General features: G+C 41.7%; 1 protein-coding gene across 1 annotated transcript in view; it reads left to right on the forward strand.

Annotated features, from left to right (window-relative positions):
• cacna1ba (calcium channel, voltage-dependent, N type, alpha 1B subunit, a) overlaps window positions 1-16,370 on the forward strand; it is a 253,260-nt gene extending 236,890 nt beyond the window's left edge. The window contains exons 46-52 of the mRNA XM_034133047.1: window positions 855-1,024; window positions 3,244-3,379; window positions 5,747-5,866; window positions 8,972-9,010; window positions 9,919-10,144; window positions 14,408-14,622; window positions 15,843-16,370. Of these exons, the coding sequence (XP_033988938.1) occupies window positions 855-1,024; window positions 3,244-3,379; window positions 5,747-5,866; window positions 8,972-9,010; window positions 9,919-10,144; window positions 14,408-14,622; window positions 15,843-16,370 (1,434 nt within the window). The remainder of the gene's footprint in view (window positions 1-854; window positions 1,025-3,243; window positions 3,380-5,746; window positions 5,867-8,971; window positions 9,011-9,918; window positions 10,145-14,407; window positions 14,623-15,842) is intronic.
• The last annotated feature ends 285 nt before the right edge of the window (window positions 16,371-16,655 follow it).

Consider the following 16,655-nt stretch of genomic DNA (forward strand, 5'->3'; position numbering starts at 1 on the left):
TGACCTTTTTGGAAACATTTGGAGTGGTTTTGGGGGTTATTGAAGATGCTGAATCCATTTCTGACAGGATCAAAAATGGCTGTTTTAACCAGAAAGTGGCCATATTTGTACTGATTTTGACTACCATGAGCAGTGTTGCGACCATTGGATATAGAGAGCAGAAGATGAAAAACATGATGATCTCTACTGTGGACAATTCTTTTTCAAATAAATAAGCAATCTGTCCAATCCAAATGATCCAGATGCCCCTCAAACTTCCCAAAATGTATCAAAATCAGCCCACCGAGAGTACAAATACTTTTTGGTTAAAACTTAAATGTTTTATCCTGAATGCTAATGAAAAATAATGTTGCAAATTTCCCAAAATATGTTTCTATTTGCTGGGGACCCGTACTTTACATTTCTATCATCAAACCTTGGGGTACTCAACATTTCTGGGTTCACTATTGAACTCTATGAGCTCGCAACTAGACTAAACGCTCATAATTATTTTAAGAATAAAGCACTTTTGTAATTCATATTTAAAAAAATCTCAGCGACCTCCTTCAGTACACGAATGTCCCCCTAGGGGAACTATTACCCCATTTGAGAAACAAGGCATGCTTAGCAGCTACAGCCGAGGGTGATCCTGCATCCGCCGCTGGTCGCTGCTCATTTGCAAGTTGCACATCTACTCTACAGGTGCATGTCTGTTTGGGAACACACAGATACTCATGGATACACACAGATGAACCACATACAAAGCATGGTCCAGGTCTCCACGTGACACCCCTATGTCGGAGCTGGGTGCAACAATATTCTGCCTGCTGCCTCTGAATGTCTTTAGCATGTTGCCATACGTTTCTTCTCCACAGTGCAAGGTCGGGGCTCTGTTTAAGCCATTGCTGCCTCTGACTCACATGCAGGAGAAAGATCTGCCTATGATGCTAAACAGTGTGGAGCCTCCCAGCATGCTTCAGCCCAAATCCAAGTCCCAGCTACAGACCAGACCTAGCTCCAACTCCCTGAACAACGGAGGCACGCTGTAAGTTTCACGCTTCAGGAAATAAAGATTTAGCTCACACACAAGACTACATTCAGAGTAAGAGCCAAGAGTGACTTTACAACATCAACACTTTCGACACAAGGTAACACCAGGGTTAGGTGTACTGCCTTCAGACATCATGCCAGCCATCATGACCCTAAAAGTATAATACTGCCAGATTTTTTAAGAAAATGACATTGTGTAAATGTATGCTGAGGATGACCCTTTTGGTGGAGAACTTTTGATAGTGAAACTTTTTCCAGATAAAAGTGACCATCAAAAATGGTGTGGCCTCAGTAAATTAATCAGAATACATAATCTGCATCTGTTAACATGTCTCCACCTTTCCCTACCTGCATGAGGGAGAGAAGGACACCCTGCAAACAGCTGACTAACTGTCTGCAGTAATACTGGGCCTGACTCTAATGGCGCATTTCCACCATGGCGCAGAGCGCGGTTTAAGCGTGTCGTGTCGTGCCATGCCCGTTTTTGGTTGCGCTTCCACTAGGCCTAGTCACGGCCCGGCCCGGCCCGGGGCCACTTTTTCACCTCTTTTCTGGCCCGACAAAATTGTGGTTCTATCGGGGCCAACAAACAGGGCTGAGTCGGGCTGAGTATGCTAAACTAGAGAGAGCATCGCTGGCAAGGGGGCTACAACTACAACAAGATGGACATATTTGACCATGATTTAATTATAATACACGTTTCAAAATGATGCCGAAGTAACAACATACTGATACCGGTTAGTAAAAACCATGAATTAATGCTTTGTCAAGTCTGCAGACAGACGGCAGGCGAAAAACCTTTTAAAATACGTGTTTTCTAAATGGAGATTGGCTAAGCTAACGCAGTATATGCTCCGACCGTCCACACTCACAACAACGGCCTATACAGACATAAATAAAGCAGCGACTGTACTCGTCATGACACAGGCAGTCTGTGGTTTGTACTTGTTTAACTTTTGTCTAGTTTCTGAACAGATATGAGGAGCTGTGAGCTCTGAGTGCTAACAGCTAACGGCTGTGTTGTTTTTCTGAGGTTCTCATTGAAGATGACGTCACGGCTCCGCCTACACTGCGTTACTATAGTAACTACCCCAGTTCCTAAACTGTAATGGAAGCGCAGCAAGTGAGCCGGCCCTGTTAAGGCCCAACGCGGCCAAGCAGTACCGAGCGTGGCCGAGGCCGACCGTGTGGTGGAAATGCGCCATAAGACTATGTCTGGGTTCACTACACCAAGACAACATGCTATAGTCAGACCAATCAGTATTCTTGAATTTACCACCTCAGTACGGCAATTCTAAGTTGGATTTACAACTTAGAATTTAAAACCTACAGTAAGATCACATTTACCTTTACAAGAATATTAATGAAGACAGGCTTCACTAAAGCCGCAATTACTATAACCAAGTATATCTGGAATATTTACAGTTTCAGCTGTGAGGTGAGGTGTGAAAAAAGATAGATAGATTAAAAAGAAGATATACATATTCTCAGTAAAAAAAAGACCTATATTCAGAGGAGTATCTACAGTAAAATGTACAGAATAAATTAGAATACTCTCTATATTCCAATCTACTGAACGTATAGACATAGTGTGCTATATACATAAAAACATTGTGTACAGTGAGAGAGCGAACATTGATTAAAGAACAGGTTCATTTAAACTCTGAGCTAGGAATCTGCAATAATCAAGCAAAGATCGGAGGCTTCTACATTGTACTAGACCACCACATTTGCTACGTTTTGCTTAAATGTAGCAAATGTTATCTGAACTTGTAGCTGCACTGATCTAGAATCTGGAAGGAGAACTTGTCAAATCAGGTTTACATGAGGGCTGATTCCAAGTTTGTTTGCTATACACTAATACGTTAGCATATTGTAACATGGTTATAGACTTTGATTTGCTTTAGATATTTTATTTTCAGGTATTTTATTAAATCTCATACTGGAATTTGAGTGAGCTGTTTTTATTTTTATTTTGTTGTGCTCAATTGTTTTCTTGTGATAATGTGAAAATCTATATATCTTAATATTTTTAAACGTTTATTCTATAAAAAAAAGTCAGTGTACTGCTCATTATCACACCACTGCCACCCCAAGCAATGTGTGTGTACACAGTGTGTGCACACACACTGTGCACACACACTGTGTACACACACTTCATATACAGTGTTTCTACAGTACTTTATTATTATGCTGAACTGTGACATCATACAGGCCAGGACATGAGCACAGCATAAAGGCATCATCCTCCTGGGTGATGGAAAAGTCAAAGGAAGCGTCCCGAGCTAAGACTAAGAGGATCATGTCCCGGGGCCCCTCAGAGGACACACCGGCCCCTCCCCTCATTCAGGTACTGCAGACTCATATTCAAATGCTGCGTGTGGGAACCTGTATTTTAAATGTATATAAATGTCTGTGGCTAGGTGAGTGTCATCGTAAGTGCAATCATGACAAAGGAAATCATTCTGTAAATGTAATTACATTTATCTATGTGTAAACATCTTTAAAGTACACAGTTACTAACAACTCTTTTCTGATGTGTAAGTCATGTAAAGGACTGTATTTCAAACATGACAAATAGCACTGACAACATGTTTTGTGCATTCTGTGCATCTCCAATTGTGAACAAGTCCCTCATTGTCCTCAACTGCAAAGCAAACCAGATCTGAATCTGAATTTTGTTTCTGATATCACTGTCTTACAAGTATGTGTTATCATATTTGTTATTACATATTAACAGGGGAGGTAAGAGATTACATGTTACCAGATTACAAAACATCAGGATACAAAATGTTATTGCAGTGGACATCTGATTAATTAAACACAAACACAGTCTATGCTTCTGATTCATGTATTAAGCTTAAACAGCATTTGTAAACTATTACTGTTACTACAGTTTTTGATATGAAATATCTTGGTTTCTTCTTTTCTAAGGTTGTTACATAAACTTAAGTAAAAACATCTCATTGTTATTTATTTTCTCTTGTTTTTATTTGCATTGCATTAGATATTAAAGGGGACCTATCATGCAAAATGCACTTTTGTACGTCTTTTATACATGAATATGTGTCCCCGGTGTGTCAGGGAACTCATCAAGTGTCAGAAAACACAACCCTCTCTCTTTTCCTCCATACCCAAATCTCTAAAAACGGGGCTGCAACGGATCTGATACAGATTTGAAAATTATCTGACGTCAGGAACGAGGAGCTCCGCCTATATGGCCAACTCTCCACCTATCAGGGGAATGTGGGGTTGGGCCACGGCCGGCCATTGCCGCTCGAAAGCGCTGTAGTACATATGCCAGGCCTGTAAGTGGCGCTGTAGTCTGCCACAAAAGCAGCGAAGAAGACTTCCCGCGCATGGTTGCCATGGTTGCCCTTCTGTTTATTCTCCGCTGTGGCTTTCTTTCTCCCTCCCCGAGGCAAGCGTTTGCTCCCGCTGCTTTAATTCAATGCAATCCCTCCCCGTCGAGACAAGCACTGTAATTCTCTCCGGTTAGTCCACCAGCAGATGACAAACACCCACCTCTCCGCCTCTTCCAAGGAACGAGGGGACCGTGCGGCAGAGTTTCAGTTTCAGTTTCTTTCGCCGGTCAACATGTCCGTTAAAGTTTAAATCTTCCGGACAAAATTAGAAAAGTGCCGGTCAAAGGTCTTCTTTGTTATTTATTGAGCTTTAAAACAAATGAATAATGACTCTATATAATCATATAAGAATAAAACGCGGAGGATGGAGATCTCTTTTCCTCCCCCTCTTCTGACAGCCCAGCAGCTGATCAGAGCACGCTCCCCTCTCCTGCAGGGGGGCGTGGTCAGCTGCAGCTCATTTGCATTAAAGCTACGTCACAGAATCAGCCCCTGCAAAAACAGGGCTGGAAAGAGCAAATAGAGCGAAATGAGGCATGGCTAAAATGCAGGATCTGTTTGGTATTTAGAAAAAAAAACTATATTTATATACTTTATATAGGTATGGCCCTACAATATATTGTTAAAATATAGCATGATAGGTCCACTTTAAGGTAACACAAAAGTAACAGAAAGTAATTTGATTACATTACTTTGATATTGTGATACTCAGATTAGGTTACTGTTTACACTTTTTGACATGTAACTATTTATTGTAATGGATTACATTTTTAAAGTAACCCTCCCACCCTGCATATCACATGTGTTCGTTGTTAACACTTTAAAGGCCTTGCAGCATTTCCTACCCTTCCTGGTTTGCTTTTTGAACCATCTGCAGTTTTCATTCACCCTTTCAGTGTTAAATCGAATAAGTGAGGGCAGCAGATTGGTGTGAATAATGTGTGTATGAAGTGTGGCATTCATTGCTGCTGCGCTCTCAGCCACCTGTCTGTTTGACTGCAGTAACCGTGCCACCGTGACGACTGTAACTGAACCATGATTCTGTGAAACCCCTGGTATAAAATGCCTCTTTTGTGAGATTGGTACAAAGAGCATTGTGAAACGTGCATTATACAGAATGTACCAAACGAGCCATTACCCAGGCTTTATTTGCTGGCGGTGACTGTTATTTAAGAACATTTTTTTAATACGAATTTCATTTGAAAATGTAAGGTAGGAATTGAGTTGGCAGGGTGACCATCATGTATTTGTCAGCAGAATCATACTGTTCTTAAGGTGGAATAAAAAGGAAATCTAGCCACCACACACCGAATGATGCTAATAGAGTTGTGTTTGTGTGTGTGCACGCCCAGGAGTCTGTGGAGATGAGGAAGATGGAGACCAGTGCCAGCAGTATGCACCCAGTGCCTGGCTACGGTCTGGAGACCCAGGCCCGAGCTGCCTCCATGCCTCGACTCAACGCTGAGCTGCAGGTAACTCCTCTCCTACAGCTGCGGCCATTTTAAGGGCCGATAGATTGTAATATTATTATGATTTTCATTATTATTATGGCTCATTATCCGAACATATAGTTATTTTTTACCAACCGGGGGTACTAAAGGTTATTGCAGGGGGTCCGTAGAAAGATTAAGGATTGCAATATATTTCTTGCGCAAAAAACATTTTAAAATACATTTTCATAAGCCTTGGATCCGCGGTCTAGTTCGGCGTCCGCAAGTAAGAGTTCCTCCTGGGATGGTGTTGATTGTAACACCACTGTAGTTCATGCTGCGGAGGCGCGCATTAAAATGTGCTAATATTATCTGTAAATTAGGGGTAAGTGTAGATGCATGGTTAGGCAAGGATAGGCGGAACCAGGCTTAGGAGAGCCCAATGAAAAAAAGAAACGGCCAAGACCCAACACATGCAGTTCAGTGAGAAATACATTTCTCATGGATTTACAGTTTTTTATTTTGTAGTCCTGGCATGGATTTCTATGAAGCCAGCCTACATACAATGCTAGAGCACCAAACACGCTTGGAGTGTCTATATTATATTAGTTTTTGTCAAATTTTTGATGTGACATTGATGACACTTATTGTTTTTGTAGAAAATGCAGCATGTCTCTTTATTAGCAGACTGTGATGGTTCACTCAGACACAGTGAATCCTCCCAGATGTGAGATGCTGCTCTATAGTGCAACAGGTCATGCAGCTAAATGAAACTGAGGACTTCAGCAGGAGGGGGTACAGTTTTACTCATAAGGAGCCTAACATATATATTTCACACATACATTTAGGAAACTACATACATACTACAATACAACATTGAAGCATTGAACCAGCTATTAGTTTGTCCATTCATCGATATTTACATTCTGTTTTAGGGTTGATTGACTACATTTTAAAATGTTTTATCAATTTTCAGTCTTGTTTTATTCATATTTTTTGTTAACAATTATCACTGCACCACACTCACAACTCTGATTTCACCTCGCAAACACAAACATACTAACGCTTGGGTGACATCATAACAACTGTCACAGAACTATTTAAAAAAAAAAAACACATATGATCTGGGACTTACTATTTATCAGGTTATGGCTGACAAATCTACATCATTATTTTACTAGATCCTTTGAAACAAAATAAGCTCCTCATTTCCTGGGTGATATTGATTGATTCATGCATTCAAGGTGCTTTCCTTTCACAGCCCAATTGGAAGAGCCCTCTCTCTCTCTGCAGAGGAAAAGTAATCTGATTAGATCCTGGCAGGCCGCCAGCTATTTTTACAGTATCTTCTTTCTCCTGCTGCCAACCAAAATGATGATCAGGGGCTCCAAATGGCTTTGGGCCCAAGATTCACTGGGAGAGGAACAGGGTAATTTGGTTACCGTAGAGGAAAGGCAGTCTGGAGAGAGGATTAATAAAGGATGTAAGGAGGCAGGGCGGAAGGTGGCCTTGTTGACTGGCTGTCTTATGTTTCTCACCTTTTAGAATAGCAGGCAGGAAATCCTCACGCTAATTCAATTATTGCCAGAAACTTCCTATTGCAGGAGTTTGATGGGAACTGTACCGTGTAGTCCCAATTTCTTCTTTGTGTGGGGCTAATATGCTTAAACCTCAGAGAGACCCTCAGTTTTCCTCCTGCTTTGTTTAAAGTGATGGTGCACAAACATTAGAGTCCACAATCAGTTCTTTCACCGCTGATGAGGAACATTCACCTAACAGTATATACAGAGCCCCATTTTAATTATCAGGGGCTGCTCCCCCTAACGGACTCCTATCCTAACCCTGGCAGGAAAGAACAGCAGGATTTAAGGCTGATGGCCAAATTTGGGGCTTAGAGTGGGTGAGAGGCAATGGTGTGGAGCGGAGCTCAAGTTGCTCTTATTCTTACAAAGCCAGGTTGAATTGTACGCACAATAACCTGCTAATATTCATTGTACTTGCTATGAACTGTTGTTGCTCACATACATTCTGATCCAGCTTTTGATCAAAGCCTCTGATGAATGCAGCTTCCTCTCTTGGTGCTGGCTGGGTTAATAGTTGGTACCTGAGCTCTTCAGCTCAAAGGCTACGAACAGGCCCAGGATCTGCCTCTGTGGAAAAGGGGGTTATGAAGGCTGGATCCTTTGGTGCAAGTAACAAACAGCCATCTGAGCGTCCTTCTCAATGACTCTTCATTGCATAAAGGTGTTCCTCTCCATCTCCAGAGAGAAATCTAACACAATGGTGCTTTTGAGTATGCCCCAACCCGTACTTTAACCCTGGGCAACTCCAGAATGTCCAGCCCCGCTCTAAGTGTTTGGTTTCAGACCCAAATCGATGCGGTGGGCCCGACCATATGTATTTAGTACTGCTCAACTTGCCTCACTAACTCTGCTCAGCATGGCGCTACCTGACCCCAGGCGCTCGCTGGCTGCTGGTTTGTCTGTTTGGGGAAAAGTACTGTTCTCCTTTTTGGCCCACTCACATGCCCTGGGGGACCCTAACATAGCTCCCTGGATCAAAGATTCAAAGACACAACCCTCCTAAATGTTAATAATATAATGCTCTTGCACTCATTCATCTGCATGAATATTCTGCTTACTTACATGTTTACTTATCATGTAATCAAACAGTCTAAAGACTCGCTGGAAAGAGACTGTGCATGTGTTCAAAACACATGCACAGTTCATTTACTATTTGCTACATACAAGTACATTTTGCTGCTATAAATGCAGGACCTTCATTTGAAGAATGATTTATGAAGACTGAACTGTGAAATAAAAATATGTTTGGATAATGAACTAATACTGAATGCCACTTTGTGTGGGCTATAAAATCTCTGACTGGCACACAACAATGCTTGTATCATCAAAAACATAATGGCAGACAATGATTCTTAAATACCTCCTCTGTACCAACTACAATCTTTCCCCCCCAAAAAACTATCATTTGCTTAATAACTCAATACAAAGTGGCTTTCTGTAAAGGGTTTGAACATTTCTGACACAGCTAAATGTAGCTGTTGTTGATCCTGGCTAATGTTCCTCCACTTGTTCCTGACATTCTCTCTCTGTCTATGTCTGGACTTTATCTCTCTTCTCCTGACAGCGGAGCCACTCACGCCACTCTCCAGGGATCCAACTGGCTGTATGTACACACCATCACACACATGCCACACACTTTGAATTTGTAGCGATTTATCTGGTGGGGCTAGGTGAACTCTTAAATCCACAACAGCAGGACGGTTTCAATGTGAGATGCAAACGTCAGCTCATGCGTTAATGTGCCCCCATGACTAGGGGTCAGCTAATTGAGAATCTTGAGCTGGAGTTGTCTATGCTGCCAACTTAAATCCCCTCCGATTGAAAACTTCAGGTGCTTAAATAATTTGACTGTGAACTAAATAAAATACAGAAATAAATAAGTGTTACATTGTTTAGATGTAATAGAACATCCCAAAACATTTTGAAATACAACAACCTTTATTGAGTTTGGATGTTACAGCATCACAAACAATTGAAGATAAAGTATAATAGAGTATAGAGTTATATAATGCTAAGATAGGAACAAAATACAAAAAACTAGCAAACATACCGTCAGGGTTTGGCAGGCAGTTGGACCCAAGAGCAGTAAAAAATAAAATGGCGGAATGATTTAACAAAAAGCGATCTTTTATTTAGATTGATTTCGTGAAACAAGATGATCCATCTTTTACAAATACCACAGCAGCTTAAAAACCTTGTGACCTGTCAAAAAAAACGTGATTGAATCGATAACAAGACCCTATATCTATCTGCACTGTAACTTCTTAAGTTATTATGTCTTATATCATGACATGATTAGAAGTACAGAAGATAAACAATGTACAGCTATGGATGTTTAAACACCTAAACAAATCTATATCAGGCAGAGTAGATATCACAATATTTTCACCACTTCATCTTGCTGTCAGACTTTCCACACAAACTGAAGAAACAACAGTTATTTTACCAGACCAGTCTCAGTATTGACAATGTTGATTTAGTGATATGTTATAAATGTCTGTCCGTCCTCAGTCTGTCCCTGATGCCAGCCCTATGAAGCGCTCCGCCTCCACTGTGGCCCCACAGCGGCCCGAGGAGGTCAACCTGAGGGACTACACCCTGGAAAAACCCAGCCAGGACCACCACCACCACCACCACCGCTGCCACCACCGCAGAGACAGGGACAGAGACAAAGACAGAGAGAGGAGACAGAGGTCTCTGGATGTCCCTCTGGGGGGACAGCCCCCCGGCTCTGCTGGTAAACACACACAGTAGAAAGTTCAGCACACAGACACAACCTTACATTCACAATGTTTCCATATTTCCAGGCATTTGGACCGAGCCAGACTAGAGGCTCCGGGCTTTTTGCTCAGCTTAAGTGTTTTAGTTTAATATATGAGTTAAAGCAAACACAATTTTTGTTTTCATAAATCAGATGTCCACCTACTCCATTAAAAACAGATATTTAAAAAAATAATAATGAAAGTATACTAATAGAAACCAATAAGAAAATGCAGGCAGTAGGTCTACAGTATATTGATCTTTATTAATACACTATAATACTGCAAGAAACCGAATGCTGCCATTTTAGCCAACCTAGCAGCGCTGCTGTACAATCAGAATGTTGATCTCTCAGTCCACCATTTTGATCCAGACTGACACATCTAACATTGTGATGGATTGCTATGACCAGTGATGTAAAGTAACTAAGTACATTTACTCAAGTACAACTGGGGTACAATTTTGAGATACTTGTACTTTGCTTGAGTATTTTAATTATGTCCTACTTTGTACTTCTAATCCACTACAATTCAGAGGTAAATGGTGTACTTTTCCTCCACTACATGTATTTAATACCTTTAGTTACTTTACAGATGTGGATGAATGATGTGAAATATAATCAAGTGTTAAATCAGCCTTTAGTTCCACCTGGAGTAAATTCACAAGCTACCCTGCAGTATACAAAGTCATTCAAACTAGCTGCACCTTTACCAGCTTTGAGAACACTTTCATGATCAATCATTATAAAACATATCATATATATTATTCTGAGTACACGATCGGAGTACTTCTACCACCTCTGGCTAGGATATTTAGCACAGACACTCAGGGTCCCCAGATGATGAATCTTTTGCCATCGTGAGCTTGGCATTCCTGTCCCCCTGTATTGTATTTTACGTTTTTATTATTAATATTAGCTAATGTTAAATTGTTAACAGGCTAAACTGACTGTCCCACATTGCATGCAGAGGTGGAAGAAGTACTCAGATATTGCACTTAAGTAGAAGTAGAAGAGTGAAGAAATACTCTGTTACAAGTAAAAGTCCTGCATTCAAAATGGAAATACTCCAGTAAAGTACAAGTAACTCAAAATAAAACTTAAGTAAAGTATTTGAGTAAGTGTACTTCCCACCTCTGATGGCATGCCCTCGCCTTGTTCTTGCCCTTTTCCATCAAACATCCAGAGCCCACTAGCTCCGCCCGTGCCTTGTAGGGATTCATTACAGATGTAGCCTGTAGTACATGCATTGTCAATACATATTCTGTTCCTCGTGATAGTCTGATGTATAAATATGAGTTAGAGATAGGATCACTGACAGGTCAAACACATCTTGTTCTTATTCTATTTAATTGCAGTAACCCACCAGCACCCTACCTCTTAATTAGGGTCCAATAGTGTCTTATTTAAAGGACCACATGTTTTACCAAAGCAAAGTCTACGGGTTTGCTTATGTTGTTTATCTTTTATCTTCTACTGTTCATATGTGTATCTTTATTGTTTTTTTATTTGATTTTATGTTTACTTTGATTTTATTTGATTTAGGTCTCATTCATGTGCAATGTCTTATCTATGTTGCTGTAACGGAAAAAAAATCCCAAACTGGGATGAATAAAATATATCTTATCTTATCTCACTGCAGCAGCAGAAGCTAAATATTAAAACATTCTCTCAGGAAGGCCCAAAGACTTTAGTGCTGACCCAGTTTTGGCAGCGGTAACTGATTGTGACTGTGGTATCACCTCGCATTAATACAGTGTGTTTAGAACAGTGTGTAAATAGAAGTAGAAGGCGAGGTGGAGTTCCTATTTATATAAACTTGTGTTTCTCTGTCACAGTTCTGAATGCTATCTCTTTTTGAAATGTTTACATGGCCTAACAACCCAGTCAATGTGATTAGACTGGGTTTGCTGACTCAGCTCTGTTGAACACAGCAGATACCCTCAGTGTTCAGATGCTGAGTAAGCTAATTGTGCCTCCTATGTACAAGGTTAACATTGAAAGTGACAATGATATTTCCCAATGCGTCTCAATGTACATGTTACTCCAGCTGCATATCAGTTTACTCCACTCAAATTGCGCAAAACTCGCGTTCCATGGACAGACGTGTAATACACTCAAATTACAATAGATGGAGCTCTAGACTAATTTATAACATTTGTAAAAATGTTGTTAACACTCTGGGTGTGTGAGACGAGTGAACCAACACGTAAAACCTCCGCAATTAAAACAGTTTAATCGAGTTTGAGCACTAATATACCCATGTTTTTAACACTTTAGCGGGGTAAACATGTTATCTTTTCACTCTGGGTGTGTGGGACAAGTGAAACCACACTTAAAACCTCCTGAATTCAAACATTTCCCCCGATTTTAAACACTAATGTACCCATCATTCAGACACTTATTCCTGGGTACATGTGTTATCTGTTCCCCCCTGGGTGTGTGTATGTCTGCCTGTGAGTGTGATATGCTGCTTAAAGCAGTGATTCAGCTGTATTTAGTTTCTTGTACATTTAATAAATTAAATATGATTAATATGTACATTGTTCTGTCTATACTGACACATTTATGTCCATAACTCCGTATGTTTATGTTGTCCAATGTACACTGTCTAAAAACGACAATAATTAGTTAATTAAAACATTTTGGCCGCTCATAGGCGGCCTGCCATGCGCACCTTGAGTCCCCGGGCCCCCTGACTTAAGCACACTGCCTTGGACAAAACCCCATGTGCATAACTGCCAGACAAGCGTGCCCTTGGTAACCTAAAACTATGAAAAGTGTCTGAGTGTCAGGAGTCCGCAGTTGGATGCTTAAGGGCGGACGGTAGACCACCACAAAATCCACCCCCTTGTTAGTCTTACCAGGGGCACGAGGTTCTGGAGGGTGTGAATATCTGGGTTTAGTCCATGGGGGAGTGCTTAACTGCGGGGGCCCGGGGACTCATGGTGTGCAAGGTTATGGTTATGGAGTCCCTAACAGTGCCACTGTTAGGGACTCATGCTGGAGGTCTCTAGTCCGTCCTTTGGGGGTCTGTGAGCCGCCACATAGAGCCTGCATTTAAACAGATTCACCAGTTTATAACATTACTTTAGCCCTGATCAGAGCCCTGTTTTCTGGGTAAGACAGCTCGGTGCTGTACCCTGGGTCTCTGGGTCTATGGGTCTCTGATACCCTGCTAAAAGCAGTGACTCTGCTGCCTGCATTTAAACAGATTCACCAGTTTATAACATTACTTTAGCCCTGATCAGAGCCCTGTTTTCTGGGTAAGACAGTGAGGTGCTGTACCCTGGGTCTCTGGGTCTATGGGTCTCTGAGACCCTGCTAACAGCAGTGATTCTACTGTTTTTAGATCATTGTACATTTAACAAATTAAATATGATTAATATGTACATTATCCCGTCTATACTGACACGTTTATGTCCATAACTCTGTATGTTTATTGAGTCCAATGTACACCGTCTAAAAACGACAATTATGACTGAATTAAAACAGTTTGACAGCATTTTAACACTCGTGTAGCCATGTTTGCAGCCCTGTTCCCTGGGTAACAATTGAATTACCCTCTCCTGTTGAATTAAAACATTTCCCACGGCTTTAAACACTAATATACCCATGATTCAGACAATTATTCCTGGGTAAATGTGTTATCTTTTCACCCTGGTCCTGAATTAAAACAGTTCCCCCGACTTTAAACACTAATGTACCGATATTTTGCCCACTTATTCCTGGGTTAATATTTTATCTTTTCCCCCTGGGTGTGTGTGGCACCATCTGGTGGAACATTTGTGAATTACACTAAAATCCAAAACTTTAATGTTTTTTATCTTAGCGAAATAATGGTTTAATGACCCCAATGTAATGATCATTTATGATTCTGCAGATGTTGTCTACACGTGTATCACAACGGCTTATTTTTAGAGTGATTTGGAAAACTCGGGTCGTGAGTTTTTTTTTTTGTCAATATGAGATGCACTGTTTTCATGTCCCATGTACATGTCTGTACATATGGCCTCACGCACTACTAACGCAGAGTTATGTGACTTTAATGTTAGGTTCTAGTTATATATTTTATAACTTAACTATATGACGAGTCAAGTTTGATTCTGTATAAAACGTCTTACTTGTAGGAACCTAAAAACGTGTGCCTAATCTCATTCTCAAAGTGAAGACAGTAAAGGTACGATGGCCAACATAATGCTCAGAACCAAACATGACATTCCTCTACATTGACCTCCTCAGGGGCAGCAGGAGAGCAGGAGTCTGACCCGGCGCCCCCCAGGGAGCGAGCCCCCGAGCGCGGACGCTCCCATGACAGGAAGCACCACTCCTCCGCTGACAAGCAGCGCTACTACTCCTGCGACCGCTACTGCAGCCGGGAACACTGCCACACCAAATCTGCAACCGCCAGCTGTGCCGCCTCCCCCAGCGAGGGGCAGGACACCAGCAACAAGCAGGTGGGGGGGCATCGGCATGGAGAGTAGGGACAGACAAGGTGATAGACAAGCATTACACCAGGGGGAGGGGAGTTCCTCTGACAGGGTTCACTAGCTCTACTGCTCCCCTTCAGAATGGTAGAAAACTCCACTAGTGAAGATTGAAGAACTCTAAAAGTCATCTATCGCAGCTGCTCAAAGTCAAAGTCAACTTTATTGTCAATCTTCCAGTTTGTGTGTGCAGACAGAGAGATCGAAATATCGTTTCCCACAATCCTGAATATAAAAACAAATGTATATACAAATATAAAAATATATGTGCAAATATGTATGCAAATATGTATATATATATACACATAATAGAAATTAGGAAAATATTGATTCAGACATGTGGAACCTGATCAAAATCACTTAAGTAAAAGTAGAAGTACCAGAGTTTAGAAATTTGTTACAAGTAAAAGTCCTGCACTTAAATGTAACTCAAGTAAAAGTACAAAAGTATTATCATCAAAATATAGTGAAAGTAGCGACAGTAAAAGTAGTCATTGTGCAGATTGGTCCATTTCAGAATAATATATATGATATGTTTTATAATGATTGATCATGAAAGTGTTCTCAAAGCTGGTAAAGGTGCAGCTAGTTTGAATGACTTTGTATACTGCAGGGTAGCTTGTGGATTTACTCCAGATGGAACTAAAGTCTGATTTAACACTTGATTATATTTCACATCATTCATCCACATCTGTGAAGTTGTAATTGTACGACATCAGTACAGTACTTAGTTACTTTAAACCACTGCTGACACTGACTATGAAAGTGTTCCTTATACCACCGCACTACAAATGCTCCACACCCGAGTGTGTTGAATGTGGAGGAGGAAGAATAGGAGACAGAGAATGATGATGGTTGAAGTGTGACTGCGCTCCTGTTTCCTGCTCTGCTGCTTCCCGCTCTGTCTGCTCAGTGCAGTCTCTCATGGCTTTCCCTTCTTTTCCCCTCTTTCTTTTTTCATCATTTTCCATCCAATTTGTCTGTCTGTCATTACCTTTCTATTAGTGCTTCTTCTTTCCTTCTGTCTTCTCATGATTTTCTCCGTCATTGTTCGTGTCATCACACATCACATTTTGGTGTTTTTCCTTTCCTTCCTCCGGCCCTCGCGGCCCTGTCTCTTTTTCTTTTCGCTCTTACATGATTTCCTCATCGTTCTATCACTTCAAATTGCTTGTTCAATTCTCATCTAGGGCAGTGGTTGGGATAAAGACAACCCAGTGGCACTGAGTTCCAGTTCTAGAACGTCAAGCCGTGGACGCCGGCTTCTCCCTCAGACCCCCCTCACCCCGCGGCCCGGGGTGGCTTACAAGACTGCCGCCTCCTCTCCTGTGCACTTTGTGTACAGCCGACTGAGCCGCGGCCTGTCGGAGCACAACGCCCTGCGGCACAGCGGCTCCCCCCACCTTCCCTGTCCCGTCACTCGCATCAGCTCTGAGCCCTTCCTGGGCGGGGGCCACAGTGAGGCCCCCAGCAGCCTCTATGGCAGCCTTCGGGACCAGCTGGACGTTTTTCAGGATGCGGTGTCACGGTCGCCCAGCCCCCGTGCCGGACGCTCATCTCGGACCGCACCTCCTCACATGATAGGAGACGTACTTCCCGCTCAGCAGCAGAACCTCGGGGTGCCCAACGGGTTCCACTTCAGCTCCGGGGGCAGCAGCAGCCCTGGCTCTGGGCTCCCCAGGTATTACCAGGAGGCAGAGGAGGACGAATGGTGCTAGCATGGCTTTAACCCAACCTTCTTAATGCATCTTTGAGGATTTGTGATGAGTTTTATCATCTTCTTTGAAGGTTTCAGTTTACATTGTCGATGTGTGTGTTAAATGCTGTGTTTTAATCCTAACTTGAGAGCAAAGGGTAGAAAGAACATCTAAACAGGGAGAAAGCTTGTAATATTCTAATGTGAACAAAAAAAGTGTAATCTTTAGGAAAAGACACAAAGCATTATGAAAGAGTAGGCTTTATATTGGATGTCTTACAGCAGCTGTCCTTTGCTTTGACTTCAG

Source organism: Trematomus bernacchii, unplaced genomic scaffold, assembly GCF_902827165.1.
Source record: "Trematomus bernacchii unplaced genomic scaffold, fTreBer1.1, whole genome shotgun sequence".
Classification (NCBI taxonomy): domain Eukaryota; kingdom Metazoa; phylum Chordata; class Actinopteri; order Perciformes; family Nototheniidae; genus Trematomus; species Trematomus bernacchii.